Source organism: Ornithodoros turicata, chromosome 6 (genome assembly GCF_037126465.1).
Source record: "Ornithodoros turicata isolate Travis chromosome 6, ASM3712646v1, whole genome shotgun sequence".
Taxonomy (NCBI): domain Eukaryota; kingdom Metazoa; phylum Arthropoda; class Arachnida; order Ixodida; family Argasidae; genus Ornithodoros; species Ornithodoros turicata.
The window spans coordinates 66,681,613-66,700,951 of record NC_088206.1 but is presented as its reverse complement, the minus strand read 5'-3'; the positions used below and the strand labels follow the sequence as shown (position 1 = coordinate 66,700,951).

The window sequence follows — 19,339 nt, the reverse complement described above, 5'->3', positions numbered from 1 at the left end:
AATACGAAGAAAGAGAGGCCTGGGTGAATCGGTTAGTTATCTTTTTGTTTTCCACGGCGCTGTTGATAATCATATAGGGGACTCGTGACGTCAGGTATCTTTTCTGTTGTTAGGTACGGTTAAAAGAAAAGATACACGAGGAGGCAGAAAGGTCTTGTGCGAAGTATTTCTTTTCAGTAAAGCGTTGGCTGTATTCACACGAATGAATGCGCACACACAATGGGTGCGTTAAGTAGGCGAGCCGGAGCGCGAGCGTTTCAGACCCCACTCACTTAACGCGATACAAGCGCCACTCGCGCATTCAAGAGTGTGAGACTTCGTGCCGCTTTTCGCGTTCCCGTTTCAGATGGGTGCATGGAAGCAGACGACAAGCACCCGGATGCTTGAGATTTCTGTGACGTACTTCCTGTTGAGCGCCGGTAGGGCGACCTTCGAAGTGTGGGCTCGGAAGCAAAATATGGACTTCCTATGTTGCGCCATGCTTCCATTTCGGGAAACTGTAATATTTTTATAACTGTTATCGTGCTTTTCTATTAGTGGACAACTTCTACACGGATATCGGAGGTTATTCGCTGGAAATGCAGTGCTTTAATGCAGACGTCTTCACGTCATATAAGGTGATCTTCAGAGAAAACAAAACAAACACAGGTACGGAGACTTTAAGAGATTGATTGGTACTGAAAAGAGTAAAAAGACTTCTAGCATGGCATATCACGTTACTTTGTCTCGTCAAGTAAGAGTAAAGAAAAAGAAAAAGCCAGCGGGCATTTCCAGCACAGAATAGTGTCCTTCGAAGCCAGCTGCACCACAACGCATATCAGAAGTAGAGATAACGGACAGATACAGAAGCAAACCACACACAGGGAAGCCCACAGTTCGTCATTCACAACGGCTTTCATCTGAAAAGTCTTTAACCTTCGAGGCATTCAGCGTTATCTGTGATATTCGCGCACTTTAACGAGACCGCACAGATCATGCTGACAACCCAGTGAGTTTCTCGCTGACTTGCCACAATTTTTGCGCCAACACTGCGTCTTCAGATCGTGCACTCGGCCTGGCGACACGGCAATCCATGAAGTACTTTCCAGATACGTTCTGGACTTCGTCTGCGACCGCCAGGTGGATGGATGTTTGTGCGCCCTCTTGCGGTGTCTATACGATCAAAATCAGACAGCCAATGAAAACAAAAAACGGATGTGTGACATCACTCTGACTTACTTTTCCGAAGAAGAAGAACAAAGTGTTCATGACGAGGTTGAAGAAGCCCATGTAGGTGCTATTAATGTCTGTCTTGACGGCACCAGGGTGCAGGACATTGGCTGTGACTCCTGCAAGATGAACAAGGAAATCGTTAATTAGGAACTTGTTAATTAGGAACTCGTTAATTAGGAACTTGTTAATTAGGAACTCGTTAATTAGGAACTGAGTAGATTCGCGTAGCCACGCTGTACAATCTCACCCGTTCCTTGCAACCTCCTGGCGAGTTCCTTCGTGAAAAGAACGTTGGCCAGTTTAGTGTCGCTGTACACCAGCATGGGAACCCTGTAGTCCTGGTAGTGCAATTTGTCCAGGTCCAAGCGACCGAAGTAGTGCAACAGGGAGGACAGCGTTATGATGCGACTGGGAGCACTGGCTTTCAGCTTGTCTGGAAACAATGCAATGTTATTATGTGATCGTCTACCGCGTGAAAGGTCACGGGAATATGTTGATGTCTATCCACTTTTATCCGCCGAGAAACGTGTTTCCAAGCGCGATGTCCTCGTGGAGGAAAAGTCACGTAGTCAGGCGTTCGGTATGTACAGAGCGGCAGGGCGCTTTACGCTGCTTCCTTGCGCACGATTTATGTTGACGAGACGATTTACAACACGAGAAGTGTTGGTGGTGGTTGTCGCAACCACCACCAGCGATGTGTTTGATTACAACGACTAAGGGCCACGACGCCCACGTGTGTTTTTGCGGTCGTCCACTGTAGCGGAGCGCGCACCTGCTGCCTACAACTCTTCCGCATTACTGCCTAACACCAGCAGCGTTTTCAACGCCGGAGCAGCGAACTCCGTTGAAGTTGACGCGGCCGAACCTTGCATGTTGAGTTGAGCGTAGCACTGCAGAATTCCGGTCTCAAGCCTCGTAAATGCGTGCACATGTCTCCGTCGGAACACAAATTTGGCCAACAGAGAAACTGATGTTCTGAGGCTGGAACAACATAGAAGGGACAGATACAAACAAAGCCTCAAATTGCCTAAGAAATCAACGAAAAGTTGGTTTCTTAGACGTTTCTCTCCAACGTTTCTCTCTTGTTCAACAGGTGCCGCTTGCGTCGATTTCCGTCGTATGAATGTGTGTATGAGTGAGCAAAAAATGTAAGAGTGAAAGGAGGGTGAGTGAGAGTGAGTGGCTGATTTGTCGTCCCTTCAGATGACGCACCCCGAAAGTCGCTGGAGGGGCGTGTTAGCTTAGCTCAATTGGTAGAGCCCTGGACCGGTAATCCAGAAGATGTGGGTTCGATCCCTACAGCTGGCTAACCTTTTCAGTGACTTTCATCTTTCATCATCTTTCAACAAATTTGGCGTCCGCAAAATAAGTACACACGCGCAAAAGATGAGTTTCATCGCCAGGGGCGATGCTCTACACCATTGCTGGTGGCGATGTGGGGAGTGAAATAATGAAATAAACTACGAGCGCATTTCGGAAGAAAATGTATAACGTAAGTGAACTGAGGGCTCAAGCTATGGAATAGTAAATAATTCTCTCTTTTTTTCCCCTTTCTCTCTCTCTTTCTTCTTTTTCCAGATTGCACGTCTCTTGCTTTATGGTACCTTTAAGGAGACGGTCACGTCCGGAAACCCATCTTTGAAACCGGTACCACCTATGTTACGGCACCGGCAGAAAATCTCTCCGGCTAATTTTTTTTCGTCCGAAAAGCGCTTAGATATTAACTAGACAAATTTTAGAGGTCAATGCTGCTTTCGCGGAAGCCTTTTCTTCGTGCTTTTTCTTCACTGCGAGGGATTAGAAAGGTTGACTTACCGAGAAGAAGATTTGTGAGCAAGAACGGAGCCAAGTGGTTAGTCTGGAAGGTCTGCTCGAATCCGTCTGCCGTCTCCACTCGGTCGGGGAAGGCTTTTTTTTCGGACAAAGAGTAGGACATAGTAAGAAAACACCTGATACACTCCACTTCAAGTATAGACGAACAAAGAAGAAACTTTGAAATAAAAAAAAAATTGTCTGCGTCTGTAATGAAGCCGTGTTCCAGCTTCTGTGATTCGGTCGTTCGCGTAAGTTTTCAGCTCGTCGTTAACCAGCTCAGACAAAAATTTTAATCTTTTGCTGACTGTCACGTCACAGCACGGTCATATCAAAGGAGGTCACTTGCACCCCTTCATGCGAGTGCTCCGATTGACTGGGATGAAAAGCGTTCGCGGATCCGCGCTCGAGAGCTGCAGTGAGAAGCGGGTTCTCGAGAAGCGGCTGGCAAGTCCTCGCGTCGGCGTCCGCCTCTTCGCGTCTGGGCTTCCATCAGCTCCTGTGGCATAGTGGTTAACATGGTCGCACCACGCCGAGACTGTAGGGGAGGTGGCACGGGTTCGAGTCCTGTCAGCGGCTGTGCTGTCTGAGGTTTTCCCTGGGTTTTCCGAAGACTTTCCAGACGAGTGTCGGCACAGTTCCCCCTGAAGTCGGCCCAGGACGCATACTAACCCCCCTGTCCCCCACTCCTTCTTGCTGTCCTCTCTCCATCTGTCCACATCTGTACGCCGCTCATAGCCACAGTTGCTTCGCGGCGTTAACATGGAATCAAATCAACATTTGATTTGCCTGTCTCCCGTCCCCCGCTACGCGCTTCGACATAGAACCCGCTCGCCCAGAAACCGAGGGTCTGGATCCGCCTCTGGCGCCCCCTAGACCAGAGCCACATATTAAAAGGGAGTCTGGCCATTGGGAGGAGTCACAAAAAGAGGCTCGACCTGTCAATCACAGTTTCGCTCCTCTGATTGGTTTGCTTTTTACCAAGGGGGTCGCCATGACACCATACTGCCACCCAAAGTGGCGACGAAAACAAACACAGTGAAGCGGGGATTTCGTGACAAAAAATTTTCACAGACTAACCTGATTTTACGCTGCAAATGTACATCCTAATATAAGTTTCTCGGAAATCGGTTTCAACTTATGCTCATCCATCGATATCTAACTGAAAATAATACGTTTTGTCGCCGGTGTTAAGCCTAGTGAACACGGCGATCACGTCGAAACCATAACAAAAACGGCGCTGTGCTGTACAATCTTATATTTAATTGCTGGATTTTATGGATATAAACATCCTTGCCTCTTATATTCCAACTATTCATGTGGATTTCTTTAAAAATCATACCGACAACAGAATGTGTCCCAGCTGCCGGCAGCGGTACAACGACAGAAGCAGACGACAATTCCCGACGTGCCTTACGCTCCCTAGGTGGCGCTCATCAAATTTGCACCAACAATCCACTACTTTTGCAGATTACGAGAGGTATCCATGTCAATCCCATCCAATCCACTTGCCACCCAAAATGGCGCTGCCCATGTTGGATAAGGGGGCATTTAGTGGGGATAGGCTGATTGATAGTGCTTCATATTTCAAGACTTTATTGGTCGGAAAGCTGAAAAAGTGGGTGGAGCTTCAGGTATAGGCATGACCCATTAATGGCCAGACTCCCTTTTAATATACGGCTCTGCCCTAGACGTGACTCTAGCGCCCCCTAAAGAAACGCATGTGTGAATGAGCCTTTTTTTAACAGTTGTTCCTCGTTCCTTTTATCTCTCTCCCTTGTGTCGCTGCACAGAGATGGAACACTCTTACTCACGGACGATTCCAGCATTGTTGATGAGGACATCGAGTCGTTCTTCATTCGCGATGACGTCATCGGCAAAGGCTCGCACCGACTTGAAGGAACACAAGTCCAGCCTCTTGACGACAACGGTGCGTCCCGTGTCGTCCAATATTTCCCGCGCTGCTACGGACGCCTTCTGCATGTTCCTACACGCCAAGATGACACGTGCCCCTCTCTTGACCAGATCCTTCGCTGTTTCTTTGCCAATGCCTGGAAATAAGGGAGCCCAAACTATATTATTCCTAGCGAAGTCGCTCAGATCAGTCATCGAATCACTCTTTGCCGAAGATCGAACTCACGCACCCGGTAATATGGCGTATACAGGGTGTTCAAAATTAAGATTTCACTAGCACTTTATAAATAGGCGAATAAAAAGAAAATTGGTGCTATTTTTCTGTTCCTTGAGTAAGAAACAGGTGCTACATAATTAGCAGCAACTGTTTCTTACGCAAGTAGCGTAAAGTTATGATCCGGCTTCCTGTCATCGCTGTGTTTAAGTAACGCTCGTGAAAGCTTAATTTTGAACACCCTGTAGACGCAAAAAAGCTGGTGGACGAACGACGAACTCCACGTTGAAATAGCATGAGCGTGGGCGAAGCAAACAGGGACGACACAGATACAGACATTGCATCAATTTAGAACGCGGATTTTCGTTCAAATGCATATTTTTTTTTTTTTTTTCTCGACATTTTAATCTCGATATGATATCTGGACGATGACAAAACGCTTTTGGTCTTGGTTTGGGGCCTATTAGAGTGCACATAAATGCGTGTTTTGCATATTATGGCATAGATCGCACGTGCAGTGCTGGACAAAAATTTACGGAACACGCTCCGGCGCCTTCCTTCCTCAGAGTGACATGCCACCAGCGAATGGGACCGTACGGACTTGCAAACACGTGACTGGGTTACCTAGCCGCATGTCTGTAAGTCCGTCGGTCCCATGCATTCGCTGCAAGCGTGTCACTCTGAGGAAGGAATGAGCCGGAGCGTGTTCAGTAAACTTTTGTCCAGCACTGTACATTACATATTTTGTAAAATTTTCATATGGCCAGGTGCGAGAGCTTTCGTCCTCTTTTTATTTATTTATTTACTTATTTATTTATTTATTTCAAGGAAGGTATATTTCAGGTTCTGGGAAGACTTCGGGTCCCCTTTCGCGGAAACTCTTATCAGAATATAGGATATTTTAGTTGTTTGCGGCGGGTGTGGTGTTCAGCCTCCACCCCGGCTGCTCCCCTGCACTCTTAAAACTGAACTTCACCGCATTGCACGCTCCGATCCAACCATCATCTCGAATGATTACGTTATCTGCCATGATTTGTTGAAAACGGGAGGCGTACGCCATTTTTGTGACAATTATGACCAGCATAAGTGTCACAAAAATGGCGTACGCCTCCCGTTTTCAACAAATCATGGCACATAACGTAATCATTCGACATGAGGGTTGGCTAAGAGCGTGCTATGCGGTGAAGTTCAGTTTTAAGAGTGTGTGCGAAATACGGGTATGTTCAGCATCAAATCAGTGCTAACCGCACGGTATTCACAAATCTTCCAGGTTTCTTTTTTTTTTTTTTTTCGGCTCGGCGCTCAAGGATTGCTCCTTCGCCTGGCATGGGAGTACACATGTATACGTTCGCTGCATGTATGACAGGCTGTACTCTTCGCCTTGAGCAGTTTCTTTACCGTTACGAAGACGGCCCCCTTTCGCATTTTTACTCCGCTCCGTGATGCAGTGCCGAAAGCAGAGCTTCACTCGCATAATTTATGTCTCTTGCGCAGGCAGTGCTCTTTGTTGTCTGCCTCTGAACGAAGGCGGCTTTATTTTACCGTGTGACCCGTAATAAAATGCTCAAATTTTGTCAAATATGCATGCGACGCCTGGCTGTCATATACGAAGAACAAGAAAAAAAATATTACAGATATTCGGGGTTTTTACTGCATATTTTGAAGATTCTTCGTGCATGGTTTCACGCCTATACCTCGGGAGATTTTTTAGTGCATGTTTGTCCCCGTTCTATTCACCATATAGAGTTCACGAACTCGAGCTCAATTTCACTGACAACTAGGCAACGGTGCTCGTCCCACTCAGGGGTTGTCGACCTTTTCATAAAGGTGTTCGTGCGAGGACACAACCTTGTCCCAGTCAAATGACAGAGAGCCTGGACGACGGGTAGTAACGTAGTTGCAAGCCACTATACATACTGAGCAATTAATCAGTAACTGTAATTAATGGCTCTTCTTCACACACACACACACACACACACACATAAATGGGATGATGATGTGGTGGGTAACAGAGTAAAATTCGTGTGCATTAGACAAAAAGGCATGATGTTCTAAATCAGTGTTTCTCAAACTTTTTCCAGTACGTGACCCCTTTGAGTACTATGAACCTCCCACCGTTATCAACCTTCCGAAAATTAACTTTTTTTCAATGACGCAGATACATTTACATTCTAATTTATTTAAAAGACATCAACCACAAAGAGAGCTACGAAAAATGCTTATTAATGTTTTTTTTTTTTTTTAAACAAGGTTTGATTTAATCGTTACGGTGGTATGTGTGGCTCAATAAGGCATATCGCATGTCTGCTTGGAGTCTAGAACCCTTCACGACCTCCAGCAAAAGGCTCATGCGACCCATTTGGAGGTCATGACCCGCAGTTTGAGAAACACTGTTCTGAAGTAATTGTATCTAGACAGCAGCTAGTTACAGCTGCTTCGTAATTTCGTGTTTGTCTCTCTCATTTTAGAAACTAGTCGCATTTTCCTCCACTGCCCATCGCTGACTGGTACTCAACATGAATGTTATCCCCGAAGAAGAGTCATTAATTACAGTTACTGGTAAATTGCTCAGCAAGTGGTTGCTTAAAGGGGTTGTGACACTTTGATAGATGTGGTTTATTACATCACGCGCACTTTGAATTGCACACCAGAGTAGTGAGGGGGAAAAATATTTTTCTACGGTGTCGTACTTGGGGAGATAAGCCCTTCAGCACACGCCCACAAATCCGAAGGCGCCCGTGACTGGCTTATACTGACTATATGACTGTATGGCTATAATTGGCTCATACTGGCTCGTATGCCCCCCCTTCAATGTGCGGACTACATTTTCCACTGGCGGAGACATACCTTTCTGATTGTATAGCTCTTAAATGTTACGCGGCTTAATCTTAAGCGAAGCACGGAGGTGATGTGTCAACCTACCAGCATTGGCCCCAGTGATGACGACTGTTTTTCCCTTCATGTCTTTCATGGACGTGCATCGTCCTAGTGTTAGGCGGCTGTAAAGCTTGCAAAAGAGACACACCAAGAGGAGGCAGGACACGATGAAGCATAGCGCCCCGATAACGATCCAGAGGCGGATGTCCCGTTCCGACTTACTCAGAGCTGTGTCCAGCAACCTTGAGTAGCCAGCCTGAAAGCAGGTATTAGAAAAAAAAAATACAATGATCGGCTTAGTTAATGGAGACCACGTCGTTTATTTTGCTGTATACAGAGCGATGCTGGAGGCAAAGAACATGAAAACCAGCGACAGAGCAGGAATAGAGAGTTTTAGAATCGTCAACCACCTGGAGTCCCAGTCTGTGATTAAAAGGTAGTTTTAGCGTACTTTCGCATATAATTTTGTCGCGGTGAAACACCCCATCTCATCGTCATCATCTATTGTTGTTGTTGTTGTTGTTTGTGGAGGTCTCAGGCCCATAAAAGTACTGAACACCCTTATGGGGGCTATTCGTATGAGAGGTCCATGAGGGATTTGGACGTAGAATATCCTTGACCAATTTAATTGACATAATTTATTTAATTAACTGATTTAATTGACAAGCTCTAATTAATTACTCACATTAATTTCATTTGATTAATTAATTAATTAACTTTTTTGTCGAAACTAAATAAATACAATTAATTTACACCTACAACCCGTAACGCCAAAACCTTACATAAGATTTTTTTTAAATTGTTGGGGAGATGCAATTAATCTTCTCGGCGATGGTTGGTGGTTTTCGTGGATGGGAGATTTTTCACAATGTCTTCTACTTGAGGCCACTAGATAATAAAATATATCTTATGCGCGAAGAGGGCGTTCATCTCCTATATACTATAAACAGCTCCGGCGTTAATCGATTTACGCATATTTCAGATTTGACGCTTTGTGCCTGAGCTTTTTCATAACGACAAAGGTGAGGCAAACGTCCAGTGTTGCCATGGATACACTCCAATATTGATCCTGGGTGTACGTTCACCGTGCGTTTAACAGCGTTTGCATCTTTGTTTAACTTTCGTTTCCTTGTGCTCAGCCGGCTCTGTTCATTCATGCAGTCTCCGGCCCTCTTGCATCAGCACCGAAGGCAATCCATCCGGTGATAATTCGATTGGATCCAATCTGCATACGTCCTGAAAGAGTGCCGTAGCATGCGAGCGAGAAATATCTCGGTCAGTGAGCTGCTAAACATAGCCAGGGACATGAAAATCGAAAAGCAACAGCTGCCGAGGGTGTAGGAAGGGTTTACTTTCCTCCAGGTAGGAAGCGGAACAGTGTTACGGGCGCTTGCTTATTTCCTTCTCGGTGTTGCGTCTTCTGCTATGTTACGCAGTTGCAGACGACGGTTATTTCTGACTAACTGTCCGATCTGTGAATGGGATCGGGTTAGATGTCCGACTCAGGTAGATCATAAGTAGATCACCGTGAAGATAAGCCTGATAAGCCTCAACCATTTTGTTCGCCTGTTTTCGTTTAATTTGGAGCTTTCTTGCCTCGTCTGCAATGTGACGGTGGTAGCAGACGACAACATTTCCACGTTAGTGGGCGATCAAGAAGTGGGAGTGAGATTACCTCTGTAGTGACGCCAGTGAGGAAGGAATTTTGTAATATTTTAAGAAAGGCAACATGCGGTGTAATAACGTCGGTTTTGTACATAATTATTTGTAGATGCGCCTCCTGTCTAATTCGAAATGTACTCTCGTGGAGTACCAGTACATGTGAAAACGTGCCAAGGCTGGTTTAACATCCGGTAATAAAAAACGAACAGTTGTCACAGTTGGGAAGCTACTTTGTTTGTCTTACGAGCTCAGTGAACGAAAACGCTTCCCAAAGAAAGCTGACACACTTTTTCCGGTTTAAAAAAACCTAGCTAACTGATTTGACCTGTCCTTCCACTTTCGATAACCGCTGACAAATAGCTCACTAGCTTTTGACAATTTCCACCGTCAGAAGAGGATCGACGATGGCAATTCATCATGGCTGTCAACCAATGACATTGTTCTCCATCGGCGCGTTTAACAATGCAGCATCTTTATTGGCATTTCAGTCGATCACGTGACGATCGAGTGACAGTGAGTGACAGTCTCCGAAGCTGTTTGCGTCCTTGTAAACTTTCACATATAGTAAACATGCGTGAAGTGATCTCTAGGTATCTGAAATGTATCGTCTGAAACTTGATCCAGGATTGTACTCGCCAGGACATCTGCGTGGCGCTAACTAGATGTTTTTGTTTTGTTTTTTCATGCAACACATCGCAACTGTTCTTATAGCGTACCGGCCATGCGAGAGGGACCGATAACAATGAGCATCGTACGCATGATGCATTAAACAGTAAGAGACTGACAGTAAAATAATGGTACCGTGATATTACACCTAAGGTTTGTCTGCGCAGTGTGGCGACATGTTGCACGTGCCACAGGGTAGGACTGCGGATAATTTGGACCACAGTAAACTTGTCAACTTGTCATCATTACGTTTTAGAAACAAAAGGAAGCTAATCAGTAATCGAGCACACAACCAAATGTTACGTCATGTTTTAGAATATCTTAGAAAATGATATCTACACCTACCTCTCTGAAAAACCCATCCGCTGGGCAATAATCTAATCCGACCGTGTCGCGAGTCCTCCGTGCAATCAGATCCATCCTCGCCGACGCAGAAGCTCACCAACGAACCTGTCGTCTGCTATAAAACCCGGTGTCGTCTGCTAGCTGGAATTCATTTGCGAACGCTGTTCCAAACCCACGTCGTCGTCCGAGTAACGTCCAACCGGAGATTGTAAAACGAGAGGAAGTGTTGAGTACTTCCCTTCCTCAGGAAGAAGGAAAAAGCTATAGCGTCACCCTCTGACGAGGCCCCACCGGTCCTTTCACTTTCAATGACCTGCAGCCATTACAGGTGAGGGCAAGAGAGGGAGAAGGCCCCAAAAACTTCCTTGCCGGGCGATTTTTTTTAGTCGCATAGAAGAGCCATCCGTTTGCCTTCAGGAGGCTCACATGTGTGAGATTGAGAGTGTGCAAATTGTTTTAGAAGCGTGGGGCTACAGGGCGTAACGATGCATTTTATAAAGGGACTGTCGTCTGCCAACTTTTGTTAGCAGACGACACTGTAGAAGTAATCGCTCAGCTATGGGAGATATTGCCTGTCAGCTCGTCCAATTTGAGTCACACTTGGCCAAGAGATCAAACCGAACTGACAGCGCTTATACCATCACCTTTCTGAACGCGTATGTGAAAGAGAAATATATGGGCTTATTAAGGAACGGCCATGCAATGCCGCTGCAATGCGACAGTCAGAATTACCCGCTACATCTCGTACAACCGGAACTCGTGAAAGAATAGCGACCAATGTCGCCTTGTTGAAAACTCATCAAAGCGTGCGCACTTGAACAGCAACAGTCAAATTTTCAACCCGACTCCCCTGAGTAAGACTAATAGGATACTAAGTAACACGATAAATATTTGGCAAATCAGATTACCAGACTTCGTTGCCGTCAACAACTCCAACTTTCACAGATCCGCGAAAAACAAAAGCACGAACTTGCGTCTACTCCGAGAACGTGTGCACACTATCGAGCCCACTGCACAACAGCACTGAGACAAAACCACAGTTAATCGCACAATTGCAGCCCCTTTTCCTTACATTATACCACATTTGCATGACATTATGGCAGGGAGGCAGGAGACCTTCCAAACTTTCATGAAGGCCATTTCTGTGAACGGTTCAGCTTACCCTGACAAGATCAATCACTTCGATGCAGCGTCCATTGCGCGTTCATCGTTTCAAGTTTGCTCTCAAGAAGAAGAAGAAAAAAGTAAAAGTAGATGTCTACTTGAAATGACGTCGGTCGTGCTCAACGAAACGCTTGGCACATGAAGCACCGTGTCTCTTGCAGTTTGATTAATAATGTCTTCATGGGTTTCTGTGGAAATCAGGGAAGCAAAGTATATGCCGCCTACAATTATTGATTTGCACGCATTGGATTCTTTTTTCCTGAATATTCAGGAGTGCAATGCACGCATGATGTAATGGGCCATAAATATCAAGGTATCATAACCCCTTTAATGTGTCCACAATTATAGTTTAAACACAGTTACAGTATGAAATTTTACCTCACTGCCCCCCCCCCCCCCCCCCCAGACGACGCATATATAGACGCATGGTTGAAATGCCGACACTATGCATGGGAAGTGAACGAGTCTAACCAGAGTGCGATCAAACCGTGCCAGTGCCTTCGGGCGTATGCATATTATAAAATAGCCGGCTGAGCGAATGACAAGGAAAATGTAATATATTCCAACATCTTCCTCTTCCATGACGAGATTCAGCTTTTCAGCTTCAACGACCCTATATTTAAATGTCCTGAGTCGGCGTCTTCCGCTACATTACTAAGCCCTAGTTTATGAAACGGAAACTGCGCAATAAAATCTAAACTTGGACGTCTCATAAATGGAATGCGACGTTTATTTTACTGCTAGCAACATTAGAATATGCGAGCACATATCAAGACTCCAGTGCCGTCCTCGGAGAACGTTTTTTTTATAAATCCTATTGCCGCAGAGCATGGAGTCCCAGAGTACGTCTTATTGGTGAGCTTTAGTATACTGTATACACTGTCGCCTTTTACTTGTGTCTTGCGCGGCAGAAGCACCAACGCTATCCGTTACGTACGCAAAGGCGATAGCGTATGAGATACTAAAACTCACTATTACGATATACGTCGGCTTCAACGGTATCACTTCATACCAAGGAGAAAAAACGGCAGTCTTGGGAAAAGTTACTGTAAAAATGTAACTATGCTCCAGTTCCAGCTATACTGCACCAAAAAAGTAATTAGTTACAGATAGTTACTCCGAGCAAAAAGCAACTAGCTAAGTTACTGTTAAGATAACCTCGTTACTCCACAGTTATACTTTCCTTATTCTGAAGCACTCAAGTCCAGTACTTTTATTCCAAGTTATAAGCTAGGTGGACATGTACGGTATAGAGCACTCTAAAAAAAAAAAAAAAAAAAAAAAAGGTGTGTGTGAAAATGTGGTAACTTCTATAGTTACCACCTAGGTCCAACATAGCGTCTGATAGCTGCGATTCTGTAATATGGTGGTAAAATCAACTACCATATATCCAAATTGCTAGAAAAAAGGCGTACGCCCCCATCGCTCGCAGAATCAGAAGCGGTAACCGTATCATTCGTAGGTATAGCAGGTAGGACTTTGCAACCTTTTAGGCGCAACATATGCGAGAACTATCACCTCCTGAAAGGTGTAACTGCTTCAAACTTTTTTCTAGGAGTAAGCATGTTGACCGTGAACAATAACTGTTGCCCAAAGTTTGTGTCAGTAAGTTCGCCCTGCAATACTGAATGACGTCCTTACCTGAACTTAAAGGGACCATGAAATGATTTTCGAGAATTCTGAGTACTCTGCAGGGAACCCATCACTGTCGTACACACATCGACTTTTAACCGTATTCAGTACTTAACTGCTTAACTGCTGCAGAACACCAGAAAAAAAAAAATAAAGAAAAACGCGTTTTCCTGGTGATTTTCCTACCCTCAACGCCAAGTGGGTCAAAAATAACATTCCATCATCTACCTATCTACCTGTACTTACCAAATGTTTGTTACCACAGGAAAGTTACACTTGGGGTACCGACGAATAAAATAAATAAATAAATAAATAATTATCGCGCTTCGATTGCTTCAGTTCCACCATTCAAATTATTCAATCACTGACGCCATGTCAAAGCTTTCGGAACGAATGTTGTCGCCGCCGCGACACGCTGTTGTTTCTGAATAGTGGTGATATGCCATTCCTTTCCAACTACGCGAGCAGTTACGTGAGCCAGAAATACCGGTCGGCAACAGGCAGTGAAAGGAAATGGAAATAGTTCCCAAAATTAGAGAGAAATATAACTTACTATATATACTTATATATATATACTCTCCGAGGGAGCATGACTAATTGCAGTTAGAACTCACTTTCTGAGTACCTAACTATATTAGTTACTTGCAACGACGGTACTTCCAAAGACTGAAAAAGACGTCTCTTTTCTCGTCTCGTGGTCTTTTAAAGCTGGAACATGAATAACATGGAGATCGTCCAGCATGCAGAAGAAGCAGCGACCATTCACTTTTTTATATATAAAAACACACACCAGGTTTGAACTGCGGAATGAGAAAAATGAGGTAAAAAGTTACGATTATGTGAGAATAGGAGATGATTACATTCCATCCAGTCATCCCGGCGGTCGACAGGATCCTATACTGACAGTGATAAGTGAATGGGTGCCCCCTTATCCTTTCTAATATCGTGGGTAGCTGATCCACCTAAGTGAAGCCAATTTCGCTGGATCTACCTGCAGTCACTCACCCAGGAGATTATATAAGAAATTTTGCTGTTGATTACATCACGTCTTTGTGGCTCAGCGCTGTCCGAACCTCCATATTTTTTCATCGCCATCGCTGTCACGTTGTGACGTCTTTTAATGTTGTTTAACCGAAACATACAGCACGTGGCGATGTGATTCCTACTATCACCATCATCATCATCATCTATGCACTCGTCCACAAAGGGACGTAATTCCAACAGTCATGAATGCTGTTCTTTTTTCCCTTTTTTTTCCCCCCGCACGATATGACATTTCCCCCCAAACCTTCACGTTCAATAAGTCAAAGATCGGAACGATTTCCCCAAGACCTCAGAGTTGCTGAGCCGTTCCAATCTGTGGGCGTATCCCTCCGTTTCATGTGAAAGCAATGGGAGTGAGCGTCCGAGGCGTCCAGAGAAGATGTGGGTCAACGAGGCCAGTTACCCAAGCAGAAGATCAACTTTCGCTTTCCGTGCGAGGCTACCGGAGAAAGAGCGACGTTTTTAGCTCTCACCGGGCCGAATGAAATGGCTATTCAAAGCCGAAGGACAAGAAGTTTCATTAACTGTCATTCTTTAATTGAAGTGTCTGTGTTGCATTGCCTCAGCTGCAACTAGAGGTGCGAGGACCCGAAAAAGATAAGTAAACAAATGGCAAAAAAAAAAGTATTTTCCTATTCGTTCCCTGTTCGAAGAACTGCTCGATATTTACAATCCCAATGCTTTGTTAATTTTTTCCCCTTTTTTATTACACCGTGCAAAATATAATCCGCTCTTTACATATATGGTACACTTATGGTATATGGTATGGTATGGTTCGTACACTTATGAGTCTTATTGTCACAACAATGAAAAGTTATGTAGTTTTATCTCTAGATGTTATTATTTTTTTCTCGTGTTAATTCATCCTGAAAAGAAAATCGGAGAAAGCCGTTAATCCACGTCGGTAGCCCCAAATTACCTGGAATATTGCGCCCCCACGCGCATAAACAAATTTATGCGTTTGCTAGTTGTAGATAAGCTTGACGCAAATGGTCAGATTGACGTAGACTCGCTATATTTCGTATGTATGTCGTCAATAAACAAAATCTATATTTATAAGCTATATTACAATGCGATTTGTTCTCTAATGTTCGCTAATCAATCTATGCTAGCGTGAAAATTTCGCGTTCTGTAATGTTTCCGAGACCAAGTTTTTTTTAAATAAGCTTTTTTTTCCCAGCAGTTCAAAATGTTCAAGAGAATTCGGTCGCAACTATACAAAGTCTCAGTTATCTCTGCAGCGAAATATGTAAAAATGGTGACAGGGCACATCTTCTGCTCACCCTATTTCGCCTGTCCTCCATCTCGTAAACTGCAGGTTAATAGTATATGAGAAATAGAATGTACACAAACTAATCTTATGAAAAGCTCAGCAGGGGGAGCCTGCAGCGCCACTGTACAGAGTATAGGTATTGAACGACCCTCGAGGAAAACGACGTGTCTAATGCTAGTATTATGACACCAAATCTCCCCGCGTCTCCGCCGGGATACGAACACGCAACCTCGGCATTAGTAAGGGGAACATAGCTTTTTACCATTCATCCATAACGTTTGCAGACGCGGTGAGACACAGAAAGAACGACAAAGTAGAGCTCATTTTTTGAACATTTATCGAAGTTCAGCAAAGTGAAGTAACTGGAAAGGATGATGCCGGATTTTACGGGGCAATTATAATATGCTTTCAGGTGCAGACCAAAATCAAGGAGAAGCACAGCTCTCCGAGTATGATATTTAGTCCAATTTATGCATCAAGAATATCACGCATACCTCAGTAGTATTTCCATTTTCGGATGTCCAGTTCCCCAGATGCGGTGCCATGATTCTCCCGACTGTCTCACGACGTTCACTGTGAGGTACCCACAGACTGCCTCGTTGCTTGAACCGAAATCCTTCTGGTATTAAAACTGAAGGCCATTTCCTCACCACGCGAGACACAATGGCACGAATTATGTGTTTACGCTGACTCTTGTTCAACTCCCGCAGGGCTTCCTCGAAATATGCTGCCCCTGTAGCGTAACCTTGGAAGAGGTCCCTGGCTGTCGCACGAAAAAGGATTAAAATTGAGCAGACGACAGAGACACGTGGTTTCATACACCTCAAGCCACGTGACCACCACCGTCTGCTACTACAGTGGTGGACTTCGTTGTCGTTTCATATCGCAGATGGGCTGATCCAGTGCATTGCAGTGGACTACATCATTGATCAATTTGGGGGGGGGGTGTATGTATGTAAAAAAGAAAGAAAGGAAGAATGATCAATTAAGCTTGCATCTAGCACACTAGGTGATGGGTGCCGCTACGTCCACCATTGCCCGGTGCGTCAGCAATTTGTTGGTAGGGTACATGCTGCACGGGTACACATTACCAGCGCAAAAGTAATGTACAGGCTGACCATTATGGTCACATTTATTAGGGCCACCTGGAGCATTCCAAAGAGGAGCCGGCTTGTTCTCACAACCTTACCCTCAGGGCAGCAGCACAGATACACGAAGTAAACGATGCATGTCGGCGTTATTCTACTTCGGGAGAAAGAAACCACAGATGATTGGACTTCGCGAGCTGTCATCAGTGGTTTTGTGACTGTGGCATGAAGCTGAAGGACAAAAATGTCGCTAGTGTGCCTTTGATTGACCTTGGCGTATTGCTCCCAAAGAGCTACACACTGCACTGTTCTATGAGCAAATAAAAAATCGCTCTCAGTCGATATTCAAACCCGACAAAACAATATTCAATGCTATCAGCATTTTTCCGCTCCTAACTTAGGGCACAAGTTCTGAACCGATAAAACCTCCAGACACAATACATCAACTGAGCTTCACAACAAAGACACTTTGCTGGAACTTTCTTGTTTTAAACAACCCTGTTGTTACCTCTTTTCTAATTTAAAAGAGCAGTGAAGACACCCTCCATAATCTTTCATTTCTCAATGCGGCGTGTAACGCAACATGCGATACTGCGCAAGAACGATGATCGCGCGCGCGAAGTTTGAATGAGCGCTCTCTCGGAATCCCTCAGCATAGAATCCGTAGCAGACGGTGGGTAATGAGACTTCGCGGCTGTTCCTCACAAAGCACAATGTTCGACACCGTGCGACGCTCTATTTGGCCATTTTTCTCTCCCCAAAAGTACTTACATACTAAATAAACGAGTTTTATAAAGTAGCATTGCCTCTGCAGCTGAGGAAGCCACAGCGGCAAAGGCACCATCGTGACGTACGTTCGAAGGGCGAATTAGGGAGCAGCGCGCAGACGATCGGCATTCTTCCCGAGTTCGTCCGCTCCGCTTGCTAGGTGACTTGCAGACGCTCGCCGCTCAAACAGCACAATGTCGTCAAGATCATTCCTCATTGGTCGGTTTTATTCTGACGTTTTCTCGTATTTTCTGAGAGGGGGTCCAGCCATACCCTCAACATTTGGCGTCTGCTCTTGCTATGGATTCTTTTATCGACAGTGATCAGCGAGGAATAAAATACTGCCATAGTTGATGGTCTATGGCGACCATCCCTTTAAATGTTTTTTTTTTTTCGGCTTGACACTAAATGCTTAACTGGTGTGTTCAGGGCGCTTTTTTTTTTTTTTTTTCAAATCTATGTGTGCGGTGATGAGGCACCGTAAACACAAACATTGTGCCAGCTGCATGGTTACTGATAGACAGAACCAGGGTGTCGAACCGCAAAAAATACGGGTACGTTTCGGGTTCGCGTTGCTTGGATTTCGTTCCGGTTCTGTTCCGGCTTGGCCACGCCAAAAATCGAACCCGTTGAAACGCTTCCACTTCATATGTAAACTAAAACCGCTTTTATCAGGCAATGCGTGGGTAACAGCTTACTGCTGCCGTCTGCATTGACGTTCTTCGTGGCTAAGTACTCCCCTTTAGCGAGAGAAAGGAAAAATGGGTGAACACTTGCAAATATTGTCCACGCTGATGAAGCGTGTAGTCATGCTACTTTGTCCACCAGATCTTTTTTTTTTTTTTTTTTTTTTTCACGCACAGTGCCAGCAAGATACGCTTATAGGAAGCCTAATAAGATGGACTGCATTTTACATAGACGACGGTACTTTCCGGCACACTGCATTCGCAGCGTGAATCGATCTGAAACCGTACTGAAGCATGTCCAAAATAAGTCAGCAGCCTTGTTCTGCCCGAGCTCACAGCAGTGTACCAATTAATGCACAACACAAAGGCTATGTGTCACGACACAATTGCATTACCAGTAAGCAAAACTACATTTACTTTTGAAACCCCGACCAAACAAACACGCACCATTCTGCGTACGCTCCTTCTCCACTTCTCATGTTTCTTACTTGTTTCATTTCTACTGTTCACGTGTAAAGAGAAATGTTGAGCGCTTTCTTAATCGCATATTCGTCCTATAGAGCTACACAACTGGCCTACTTCATTCGTCTGCGTTGCGCCTCCTCTCTGAAGAGCAGACGCCGCAGCGCGTGCGTGAGGTGCTAGCAGCTGCGCTCACAAGGACGACTGCACTTCAACGCGTTAAAAAAGACGCTCAAAGCACACTTACTATACGTCCTCGTTTGACTGCTAGGTGAAAACTTGCAAAATCTATGATATGGAGACCAATGGGTCCTCATTCGGGGATTGAGAGGCACTTGAATTCTTGTGCTGACTTATTTTATGTCTGAACCGTTTTGGTGCGAACCGGTTACATCTATTATTTTTTCCAGTTCTGCTCCGGTTCGTGTTCAACAGACTCCTCAAAATTTCGGTTCGAGTTCGGTTCTACACCCTGGATAGAACGCTTGATCGATGGAGCAGAGTTACAAACAATGCTCGA

The 19,339-nt window shown here is 44.9% G+C and overlaps 1 protein-coding gene across 2 annotated transcripts; it reads right to left on the bottom strand.

Moving 5' to 3' along the window:
* Nucleotides 1–702: 702 nt before the first annotated feature.
* On the bottom strand, nucleotides 703–16,404 carry LOC135398229 (retinol dehydrogenase 11-like). 2 transcript variants are annotated; one of them, XM_064629648.1, is made up of 7 exons: nucleotides 16,310–16,404; nucleotides 8,075–8,285; nucleotides 4,839–5,075; nucleotides 3,028–3,120; nucleotides 1,460–1,645; nucleotides 1,219–1,328; nucleotides 703–1,152 (listed from the first exon to the last, which is right to left on the bottom strand). In XM_064629648.1, the coding sequence occupies exons 1-7, from the start codon at nucleotides 16,358–16,360 to the stop codon at nucleotides 973–975; spliced, it is 1,068 nt and encodes a 355-aa protein (XP_064485718.1). In that variant the 5' UTR covers nucleotides 16,361–16,404; the 3' UTR covers nucleotides 703–972. The 2 variants fall into 2 exon arrangements, with proteins under 2 accessions (XP_064485718.1, XP_064485717.1); XM_064629647.1 differs by lacking the exon at nucleotides 16,310–16,404 and adding an exon at nucleotides 10,703–11,272.
* Between the last annotated feature and the right edge of the window lie 2,935 nt (nucleotides 16,405–19,339).